At 47.3% G+C, this 12250-nt stretch overlaps 1 protein-coding gene across 9 annotated transcripts in view; it reads right to left on the bottom strand.

Annotated features, from left to right (window-relative positions):
* The window catches only part of LOC147662962 (uncharacterized), a 260578-nt gene extending 249098 nt beyond the window's left edge, over window positions 1-11480 (bottom strand). For all 9 annotated transcript variants that reach the window (XR_015305451.1, XR_015305450.1, XR_015305453.1 and 6 more), the window contains exon 1: window positions 11385-11480. Coding sequence is in view for 3 of the 9 variants with exons in the window: in XM_086950748.1 (XP_086806874.1) it covers window positions 11385-11419 (35 nt within the window). In the remaining 6 variants the exon portion in view is untranslated. The remainder of the gene's footprint in view (window positions 1-11384) is intronic.
* Between the last annotated feature and the right edge of the window lie 770 nt (window positions 11481-12250).

Raw genomic sequence — 12250 nt, 5'->3', positions numbered from 1 at the left:
CTTCTGCCATTGGAAGCCCGCCAAACCTTGGTGCATGCCCTGGTGACCGCAAGGCTTGACTATGCGAACCTGCTGTACCTTGGGGCACCGAGTAAAAGCGTGGCACGTCTTCAGGTGCTGCAGAATGCGGCGGCACGCCTGATTCTTAGGCTGCCCAAAAGGGCGCCCTCGAAGCTGGCACTTCAAAAATTACACTGGCTACCAGTAAAGAGCAGAGTTGAGTACAAGGCCCTCTGCACATGTCACCGGATTCTGTATGGTAGGGCGCCCCGACCTTTGCAGAAGCTGATCGAAGCCTATGAACCTCCTAGAGCGCTCAGATCTGCGGGCGGAGGACTGCTGAGGACTCCCGAGGACTCCCAGGATAAAGAAAGCTCGTATGGGAGGTAGGTACTTCAGGCACCTGGCCCCCAACTACTGGAATAAACTCCCAGTGGACCTTCGCCGGGAACCAGCAGAAATGAAGTTTCGAGCTAAGTTAAAAACTTACCTCTTTACTAGATAATTTTGACCTGCCAGCACTGATTTCCCTGTCTTATGTTTTTTCTCACTGTCAGCGCGGGGACACGCCGGTACGCGTAACTCAGCGCTCTATAAATGCCCCTATTATTATTATTATTATTCTGGAACAAGCGTGCCAGCCGGAAAAACAGAGGAAAGGGCATGTCGGACCTGTAGGTATCGAAAGTATTCTCGATTACTGAGTTTGAATTCAAGTTGCAGCTCTTCAAAAGTCTTTATCTTGTCTTTCCGCCAAACGTCCCTCACCTTACTAATTCCAATGAGGTCCCATTTTTCGAAACCCTTGGTAGTCCACAAACTGCCCAACCTCTCGGCTGCGTAGAGTGGAGTCGCTCGAGTGAGAGTGTCCGACCAGCCCACAGCAGCATTAGCGTTGTACCAGACCCGCACCACAACTCTGGTAGGCCCAGTTAACGCTACATCAGACCGTTTGGAATAAAGCGCCCTGTTATAGTCTCCGCCCGGCAGCAACCATTTATCCATAGCAAAAGCCGGGTTAGAAGCTGGACCGTTCATTGCATGATTAACCGAGCTCAGTAGTGAGGCCCAGTAATATCGTCGTATATCCGGTAACGCTATACCGCCATCATACCAAGGCAGTGTAAGCTTAGCCAAGGCAATCCGGGGACGACCGGCCCACAGCAGTTTCCTTTGTAGGCACTCGATCTCGTGGAAGTAGCTGGAAGGCACTAGATCCAGTGTATTCTGAAGCGCATACAAAAATCTGTGAAGGGACATCATTTTGAATAAGGCTGCTCTGCCCACCAGGGACAGCGGCAGTCTGCTCCAGGCTTTCACGTCTGCTTTTAAGCGAATAAGCGGGGGGAGTAAGTTGCACTGATACCTGCCAGCCAAATCACGCGAAACATGGATACCTAAATATTTGAATCCGGTGGATGAAATTTGTATTGGACAATTGCGCAGTACGAGTGGAGCATCGTCTGTGAGCGAATAAACACAAGACTTACCCCAATTGATGACCAGTCCGGAGTTCCTCCCAAAGGAATTAAGGACGTCGAACAATACCTTCTGAGATTTCCGAGGGGAGGTGAGGTAAAGGAGAATGTCGTCCGCATAAAGTGAGATGCGATCTTCAAAATTGGGAGTCCACCTGATACCCCTGAGGGACGGTTCCCATCGCAACCAAGCGGCCAAGGGCTCTAGAGCCAAGGCAAAAAGTAGCGGAGACAGTGGGCATCCCTGCCGCATACCCCTCCCTAGAACAAAGGGAGCCGACACTCGACCGTTGACGACTACCTGGGCCAGGGGCTCCTCATAGAGAATCGATGAACACCGGTCCGAAGCCAAACTTCGCCAGAGCCGCCCATAGATATGGCCATTCCACTGTGTCAAATGCCATAGTGGCATCCAAAGAAACCAAAATGTCCGGCTCACGTAGCGTCTCCACCCTCGCCAGCACGCCATGAAGACGGCGTAAATTCAACGCGGTATTACGGGCCGGAATAAAGCCAGACTGGTCTGGGTGCACCAAATCCCCAATCACTTTAATCAGACGGTTAGCTAACATTTACGCCAAAACTTTAGGCTCCCCATTCAAAAGTGAGATAGGTCTATAGGAGGTACAGAATTCACGGGGTTTACCCTCCTTAGGGATCACCACGATAGATGCCAAACGCTGGTCACGGGGAAGCGAACCCCTCTCCCTGGACTCCAAGAACATCGAGCGAAGATACAACGCCATTTTGTCCGGACACACCTTGTACAGCTCGATGGGTATGCCGTTTGGCTTTTCCAGAGCGGATGGAGTGAATAGCGAGCGCTACCTCATCAGTGGTGAAATCCGCCTCCATTAGCTCTCTATCAGATTCGGACAGGCAAGGCAAAGCGATATCTCTAAGCAAAAGATGGGAGTCTTCCTCCGGCCGGTCCGAGACCGGCGCATACACCGTTTGGAAGTGGCAAGCGAACTCCTCCACAATCTCCAACAGATCCGTCACACGTACACCATCCAATCGCTCAACCACCGGTACCACACGATTCAATCTCTCCCTCTTGTCCAACCAAGCTATCAACTTCCCCGCCTTGTCGCCCACATCATAAAAACGGCCCTGTTGTTCTCGACTCATAGCTTTCGCGGCATTCGTGACCAAGGCTTTATAATCAGCCTGCTTCAGTTGCAAAACATGCACTTTTTCACGCGTGACCCCACACTCAAGATCTGTAGCGATCGCCAATGCCGGCGGAGCAGGGAGAAAAAGACTCCGTGTTGAGCGTCCTTTAAGGAAATACTACATGTCCCAGAAGGCCATGCGGCGCTGGAGATCGGGAAAATGGGAGGACACTATTTAAGCTCCTCCCAGAGAACGGTACGGTGCTTGTCAATTCGTTTCTGGGTACTCCATCGAGTCGGATGGTGTAACCCCACCGGAGTTCGTTGCATCTGTGCTCATCGCCGACGAAGAGCCTGCGAGGTCAGAGTTCCAGTGTTCCAGCTTCGCCGACAAAGAGCCAGCGTGGTCAGAGTTCCTGTGTCCTAGCTTCGCCGACGAAGAGCCCGCATGGTCAGAGTTCCTGTGTCCTAGCTTCGCCGACAAAGAGCCCGCATGGTCAGAGTTCCTGTGGGTCCGTTCATACAAGCCGTATCCTGCATATGTCCAGTTGTCTGACTATCGCAAGTATACCTGTGGAGTGCGGGCCCGCCTCCTACATTTTCTTTTGTTTCTCTGGTAACCTTTTGTCTTATATGTGCAGACTGCGCATCCTTTTGGTTTTCATTTACTCTGGGGTTAAGTGGTCTAACTATCGGCAGTTCTACTTGGATTAGAACTTCTCAGTTGCTTGTAACTTTTCTTTTCCACAAGAAGCATTGTGGTCACTATGAGACGTGTATATATAACGCCTCGTACGAGAAGCCCAACAGAACCAACTATTGGCAAACTGAGGTGTGCGGTAAAAGAGAAGTGGAGATAACTTCTCAGTACTTTTGGCAAAGACCCCCACAACCTAACGTACATTATCTTGATTCATTCACGGCACCAGGTGTGGGGAAGTCGGTGAGTCTAGTGGCAGAGGGAAAGGGAGTTCAGGCAATAGCAGCTTGTGGTACTTATCTTCTGCTCTCTGTCTTCTCCTCCCCTTGCAGTATATCAATACCGGTGACTTCGTGGGTAAACCTCAACCGGAGACTAAAGGGAGCATCAGACACCCCATTGCCATTCCACCTCACGGCGCCCTTCGGTACCTGCTCTGATAGTGGTGATAGTTCCATTGTTGGGTATTGTGCTGAGGGGAGTTAGGAGGACTATCGTCTTATCGTCTCTGCTGGCCATCGGAATCAGGTTAGTGGCGCGTGCGTGTTCTTGCGCTGCTTCCAATCCCGGCAAGATCCCTCTCCAGAGCCACTATATCAGACTCCAGCTGCTCAACCTCTCCATTGTGGCGCTTCTTAGAGCTGGCGACTAGCGACAGTGTCTGACCCCGTATCACAGTTTTAAAGGCCTGCCATAAGGACACAGACAAAGACACCGATCCCACATTGTCAAGTAGTGATCTATATCTTCAATCACCCCAGCCCTGGTCTCTGGAACACGGAGATGCCAGGGATTAATTGGGGCGACCCGGCCCCCTGCGTCTAAATGGAGATCTATATGGATCCATAGCGGGGAGTGATCCAAAATGCCTCTAGGCAAATGTCGGGCCTCTCGCACCGTTGTGGCCTGGGCTGCGGGCACAAGAATATAGTCAAGTCTGGCTAAGCTCCCATGGGCCCCGGAGTGGAAAGTATATTGAGCCTGCCCTGGGTGGAGCATCCGCCAACAATCCACAATACCAAACGTTTCCAAGAAACCACTCAGGCAGGACTGCGATGGTGTAAGAGCCCTGGGAGGATGTCGATCCTCCAGGCCATCAACCACCGAGTTGAAGTCCCCTCCAACCTCCAGAATCCCCTCAGGAAGCCTCAATACCAATTTCTCCAGGTCGACAAATGTGGTGGCCTGTAAACCCGGGGGAACATATATCGAGAGGATGGCAACCGTTCTCCCCTCCCACCTACCAACAATCACCGCTTATCTTCCCCTGTCATCCAATATCGTTTCATTAATCACCAAGGGAAGGAAACTGCGGATCATAACACCAGCCCCTCTAGAGCCCGAAGTGAATCCTGAGTGTGCCACCAACCGGTAGCCCCTCCAGTTCATGGCATGGAACGTGTTCCCCACCAAGTGCGTTTCTTGCAGTAATACAATGTCGGGGGAATGGCGCTTCACATATTGGAGTACAATTCCCCGTTTTATTTTGTCCCCCAAGCCGTTGACATTCCAACTCAAGACTCTCAACCCCCTACCCCCATCCCGAAAATTAGTAGTTGGGTCCCCCAAACCCCACGAAGGTAACACAGAGAAAGCCATACAACAATACGTAGCCTCAAGAACAATGCTAACAGTAAAAAGAACCCCCCCTCCCCCAAGATACCAGAACAACAACCCCCCACCCTGCACCCCTGCGATAAAACCAGAAAACCAACCCATTCTGTAGTGTGCCTGTCACCCTACCCCAGAAAACTAAACTACAAGTAGAAAAGGAAACACCCCCGGAGGAGGAAAACTCCCCGCCACCCCAGGGCTTGTCTTTAAGAATGTTATTGACCCAAAAAAAGGATAACAATCCACCATAGCACGATACGATGGTAGCACACGCCGGTGCCCCTACTCCTCCTGGTCCCGTTGGCTGCCTTCAGCACCTCTGGATTGTTCCGCATTGTCCCGTGGCATAGGTAGTGTGTCCAAACAGTCACTGACCACCTCTGGCATATCAAAGAAGAGCACCCGCTCATTATGTTCGATGCGCAATCGGGCGGGGAAAAGCATGGCATACTTCATGCCCAGGTCTCTTAGTCTCCGCTTCACCCCAGAAAATCACAGTCTCTGCTTCTGCACCGAAGGGGTAAAATCAGGGTAAAAGTTGATGGACGCATTCTCGAACTTGGTGGGGCCGCTAGCCCTGGAAGCCTGCAAAACGCCGTCTCTGTCCCTGTAGTTAAAGATCCGCGCAATGATGGGTCGCGGGGCAGCCCCCTGCTTGCGTCTGCCGCCCGGGACTCTGTGGGCACGCTCCACCGCAAAAAAGTTACTCAGGCCCTTCGGGGCGAGGTGGTTGAGGATCAGATCTTCAACGAGTAAGTCCGTCGATTGATCGGCTGAGGACTCCGGAACTCCGACTATGCGGACATTATTGCGCCTAGCGCGACATTCGAAATCCTCAAGCCGGCTGGCAAACTGGTCACTCGAGGTCCGAAGAGTCCGGATCTCAGTCTGGATATCGGAGACATCAGTGGTGAGACTGGCTGTTTTGACATTCAATGACTTGACTCTCTCGTTAGTCTTGGCCAAGTCCGCCCTAATCAGACCTACATCCACCGCCAACGTGTCGATCTTGGCTGCCAGGGTTTCGTATTGTTGGCCCATCAATGATTGTATACTGGCAATGGCGCCCACCACGTCTCGAAGAGTTGGCTCCTCCGTCTCAGGGGGGCCACCACCAAGGTCCTCTGGGGTTTTGCCAGTCCCGCTAGGCGAGCCCTTATTGCGTGCAAATCTGTCCATAATGGTGGTCTGAGTTACGCCACCGCGAGTCACGTTCTTGAGGGACCGCTTGTCACTATCAGACTTGCCCGCCATGGTGGGTTGCGCGCCCCTCAGGGGCTTTTGAGATCTGGTGTAAATGGCTCCCCACAAGGAAAAACCACGAGAGACTGAAATGCAGGGCATCGGTGAGGATCAGTCAAGCGAGTGCGCTCACAGGCCAGCTTGATCACTAGGCAGCCACCTCCAACCTTCTTAGCCAGAGAAAACGAAACCGAAAGTAGACCCCGGGTAGCCGTCCCCTTCCACAAGCCGTTGTTGTTCAACTACTTTGGGGGTGCTCCGGATGCCCAAGTCCCGGGATGAGCCACGGTGTAGGCCTCCAGGCTTCAGGAAGGAGTAATTCAGGTGTCCGGCATCCGATTCAAAGTCTGAAAAAGGCCTTTTAGATCAGGAGAGTCGTGGCTACTCGAACCAGTCGTCAGAAACAGGATTTTTGCCAGGATAGACGGTGGAGGCGGCGAGGGTTTCGGGAGCTCACTGCTCACGCGACCATCTTGGATGCGTGCTAAGCTCCTCCCCCCAGGAATTGCTATCTTAAGCCTATTTTAAAGCAGAAGAATATTAGGCACTGCTGAGTTGCACTTTTCTTTTTAAAATTGCTATCCGACCTCTTAATATGATTATCATTAGCCTCGTTTCTCTGGGCCTGCATGAGAAAAAGGAAGAGGGTGGGTTGTCAGTATTCATGGGCGGACGGCGAGTTGACCTGTCCTGTATACCATAGTGTTTTTTTTTACAAGTTTGTGGCTAAATGGGTTTTTATTCTTTTTGTTATCTATATTTAGATCAAAATCAAAATATTTTACGACCATGTTGTATGTATTTATTCTGTGCTTTTATGATCTTTTTATAATTGATCGAATAAAGAAGAGACTCACTGACTGACTGTGAATCAAGCTTTATGTCAAGTTTGGGAGATTATAGAAACACATCTATCAACTCAGCAGGAAAATATATGTCAGAACTAATGTTCGGGCAGGTTTGAAAAACATAGAGGCCTATTAGGATGGTGGACGGACCTGCGTCCGTCCGCCACCCCCGAGGTGGAGGGACCGCCCGAACGGGCAGCAGCGGTCCCTCCATTGGAATTAGGATGTGACCGCCACCCTGGCGGTCACATCCCGTATATCTAACATTGCGGCGGGTGCTGCTTTAAGCAGCACCCTCCGCAAAGTCAAATATGCATGCTGTGCATTTGCATGCACGAAGCGGCAGGCACCGCTCGGTGCCTGCCGCATTGTGCATGCAAATGCAGTTGGGAACCATAGGTACCCCCCATGTGCACCCCACAACACCCTGAGGGCTCGCAAACGGGCCCCCAAAAACAAAAGACCACATGCTTTTCCACAGCAGAAAAGCCGCCGTGGAAAAGCATGTTTCCGCCTACATCGTAATATGGCTGGCGGTGTCTTGTAGACACTGCCACTATATATGCGTACACCCACCGTGGATCAGCGGCGGACGGACTTGCCGTCCGCCGCGGATCCCAACGCCATCGTAATGTGACGGTTGGTGTTTTCCCTCACCAAGGCGGTGAATCCGCATCCTCCAGCTAGGCTTCCGCCGGCCCGGAGGATGCGGATTCACAGCAATCCTAATCGGCCACTTAGTTCTTCTAATAGCTGCAAATGCTTCTAAAGATTAGGAAAAGAATTCAAACTGAGATTATATGAATAAAAATAAGATGAAATAATAAGCAGACGAGCAAGAACTCAGGAATGTCAAGTTGAACGTTTGGTCCTTGTCAAACAACGTCAAGTAAAAAAATCTTGAAGTTTGTTTCATCCAGAATATTAAAAAATATAAAATATTCATGGTACAAAGGTATTTGCAGAAAATGAAGACAAATGAATGACAAGAAACATCACACATTTTTAGTAACTTAGGATCTCGTGGGGGATAGTAATGAAAAAAGGTTTAATTTGCTTGAAAATGAGCATAATAATATAAGTGTTAGGGATCATTCTAGCAATGTTTGCCTAGATGCATCAAACTGAATTGCATTCGCAAACGGTGCAAATCGAATTTTTCGGCCGTTTGCGAATGCAATTCACTAATTTGGAATGCATCATGCATTTCACAATTTTAGGAATCACAACCATGTTGCGATTTCTAAAATTGCGATTGCATTTAAGAAATCGCAATTTGAGATTTCTTAAATGCTATGCATGATTATTTTAAAATTGCGAATTCGCAATTTGGAATGGGTAAAATAGCATGAAGTTTAACTTCATGCTAAATTACTGAAAACTTTCAAATATGCACAAATTGCATTTTTGAAAGTTTAAATTTACACACACACATGCCCCAAGGGCATGTGTGTGTGTAAATGAATCTTAAAGTTAAGTTTCAGGGGTGCAGGGAGGGGTTCTTTGGACCCCCCCCCCTGCACCCTTGAAATTGCATTCACATTTTGCGATTCGCAAAATGGAATTCGCAAAATGTGATTGCCTTCCCATTCATTCCTATGGGCCTTTTGGCCCATAGGAATCAATGGGAAGGGTTTCCTTAATTGTGATTCGCAAATTGTGAATCGCAATTAGGGAAGAATACCGAATCGCAAAACAAAATGCGAAATTTTCATGCATTGCCATTTGCGATTTCTAAATTGCGATTCCTTAATTTTTGCAATTTAGAAATCACAAATGGAAACAATGATGCATCTACCCAGTTGTACTTAGAAGATCTGTGAGATGCCCAAAGACAACTTGCAGCTTAATTGAGCATTGTTAGCAAATGTAAACTTTGCCGATTAATTGAGCATTGTTAGCAAATGTAAACCTTGCCGATTAATTGAGCATTGTTAGAAAAATGTTAGTTTTATTTGTTTATTTTAAAAAAGGAAGGAATGTTGATATTTGTAATTGTGTTTATATTGTTATTGGCATCTAGTCTGTAGTATATGCAGTTACCTTATTTCAGGAATGTCATTTGTCTTGGTGTTCATAGTTATGTTTGTATTAGTTTTCTGTTAATTGTGATCGCTGTTATTGATTCCTGTTCTTGTTGTTGTTCTAGATGAGAAAGGGGGGGCAGATGTCATACTTTACAGAAAATAGAATATGGAGCATACGCTAGAATATGGAATGCGGAGCATAATGGTTCTAGATAGAATGGTTTGGATTTGACTGGGGTACAGTTGCAGACAGTAATATGAAGAATGTAGATGTTACCTTTGGATGCTAAGACTAAATATCCTTGTAGCCAGTTGTATGGGGCCTCTAATGTACTTACCGGAAAGAGCATGTACTAACATGGGTTACCCATAGAACATTTTTAAAAAATGGGGTGAAATCCATTGAGGCACCAACTTTCGTTGGCATAACATAAAAGTACCTGAATAATTAATGTGCATCTTTTCAGAGCCTGCGACTTTTTAGCAACTTTATGTGAAAAGTCTGATTTGAAATGCATCACTTGACCCTGCTGTTTCAAACTTTTCTTGGGTAAGAGAGATTCCCCACCTCAACATCTTAGAATAATACCAGCTTGACCAATCCAATCACTTGAAATAGGGTCAACTATTACGCCCTACCATTTTCAAAGATCACTACTGTTTTACTATATATGTGCTTTGATAAATAAGCACTGGCAAAGCCAACAGGTCTTGCTATTTTTAAGGAAGTCGTGGTATTCACATTTTCATACCCATCAAAAGGTGACATGAACACTTTACCAATATAGGCTGCAGTACATTAGGCTGTCTGCTATTGGTTATACACATATGCTTTCTATAGAAGGCTGGAGTACTTTAAACCGGTACTAGAGGTTCCAAAGGTGTAACTTGCTCTTGTCACTAAAGTTTGTGATTCTTTTCCATAATATTCGCTTTCTCCTACGACATTTCTTCCTCAAAATAGCTGCATCAGCGACACATAGGACTGTATTCCTGATAGGGAGCTCTGACATTGTCTGCGCTTCAATGCAGCTTTACCTGGATATGACAGGTACAGGATGGTATCAGTGTACACTATTACAATGAATGCACTGCCACAAACCTGTGCTTGACCTGCTGATAGGGCATTAAAGAAAAGTGGACTAGCTGTTTGAGGCAGCTGTTCTGTCTTTCACTGTGCAGTTGGTTGCCGGTCTGCACTCTGAGATGGGACACTGCAAACAAGTCCAGTGAGCAATTGCACCCACCTAGGATCTGTCCCCTTTCCCCACTTCTGAGGGACACCCTCTTGGGAGCACCTCAATGTGTGTCATCTCTTTGTGGTGCCCAGTACGTGCACCCCTGGCAGCATCTTTACCTGTGCTCCAGTGTTGATGATATGGCTCGGGCACAGATACAAAGTGTTTTCTCATTTTGATGGGGCCACCAGCCAAGCAAATGAAAGAACACCCCCATGACACCCTTATTACAGATGGGCTGAGCAACTATCTGTGGCCACTTCTGTAAGGTCAAAGTGCCCCAGGGGTGCAAAAATGCAGGCGCAAACATCCTTAGTCTCTCCATGGTACTTTTGATAATGCAGCCCCTGAGCCTGACTTTTTGGAAACAGAAGTCCATGGGTTGAAAAAGCCATATAGACATCAACTGTGCTTATTGGTTGGCTCAGGTGTCCTACATGAACTCTGCGTTTACTATGAATTCATTTGTAGTGGGTAACATTGTTTAATTATGGATGTATGTACTTTGTTTCAACAAGTGCATGGGTGGTAATCAAAGAGTGGAGAAATTGCTACAAAGAACAGTTAGCAGGTTGGAATGAGTTTATTGTGTTTGTTGTCAGTGTGTGCTCTTCAATTGTTTCATTTTCCCATTTTGACTCAAAGTAATTGTGTTCATTCATGAATGTGTGTGAGTGTGTGTGGGGTGTGTGTGTGTGTGCGTGTGTGTATGTGTGTCTCCGTGTGTGGTTGTGTGTGTGTGTGTGTGTGTGTGCGTGCATGCATGTGTGGTACTTGCTGTGAGCAGGTAAGTTAGACTATATTTGATTAATACGTGGGTGTATTTTTTTAGTAAGCACTCTTTCTGAATCACTAACTCATATGTTTTATAACTTATTTGGCTACCTAGAGACACACCTTTATAGCCCTTAGCCAATCCCATTTTTTAACCGTGATTCTTTTCCCATTTTTGGTAGGACCCACATGGGAACCACTAAATTTTCTACTCCAAGTATAGATTGACAGTGGAAAATCTACAGAGCTGGCAGATTGTCCCCAGTCAGATATCACAAATATCACATCTCAAAAGCAAACTGTACAAAAAAGTCAAGGTGATACTATTAGCAAAATCATCTCACTTACCCGCTTTTTGTTTGGTGTGCAGTTTGTGTCTCCATGCATGAGGATATCTTCCTGATTCGTAGCACTGAAACATACTCGGCAGCGCATCATTCTCTGAGATTGGGAGGAAGGTAAGAGGTGAATATTACCACATGATGCAATAAACTAAGGCGGTTCATCACCTTCATACCGCAACTTTCATTCCGCATACCTTCAGTCCGCATACCATTATAACGAAAGTACCATCAGTCCGCAAAATTTTAAAACGCATGCCATTATATCTTATATGCTTTTACCACTCATGCTTTTACAACGAAATTCGTTGTAAAAGCTTAAGTGTAAGGTAAGTATATGGTTTTAGTTTGGGGGTGTTGGGGTATATGTTTTAGGGGTTCAAGAGTATTTTAAGGGTGTGTTTGGGGGTGTTGGGGTCTATGATTTTTGGGTACAGGGGTATTTTAAGGGGGTGTTTGGGGGTGTTGGGGTATATGTTTTAGGGGTACAGGGGTATTTTTAGGGTTAAGTGATAGGTTTTGGTTTTGGGGTACAGGGGTATTTTTAGGGTTTAGGGAAAGGTTTGGGTTTTGGGGTACAGGGGTATTTTTAGGGTTCTGGTCTAGGTTTGGGTTTTGGGGTACAGGGATATTTTTAGGGTTCAGGGATAGGTTTGGGTTTTGGGGTACAGGTGTATTTTTAGGGTTCAGGGATCGGTTTGTGTTTTGGGGTACAGGGGTATTTTTAGGGTTCAGGGCTAGGTTTCTGGTTTAGGGTACTGTGGTATTTTTAGGGTTCAGGGATAGGTTTGGGTTTTGGGGTACAGGGGTATTTTTAGGGTTCAGGGAAAGTTTGGGGTTTTGGGGTACAGGGGTATTTTTAGGGTTCAGGGA

This window comes from Lissotriton vulgaris, unplaced genomic scaffold (assembly GCF_964263255.1).
Source record: "Lissotriton vulgaris unplaced genomic scaffold, aLisVul1.2 SCAFFOLD_936, whole genome shotgun sequence".
Taxonomy (NCBI): domain Eukaryota; kingdom Metazoa; phylum Chordata; class Amphibia; order Caudata; family Salamandridae; genus Lissotriton; species Lissotriton vulgaris.
This window is presented reverse-complemented; position numbering and strand designations above follow the sequence as displayed.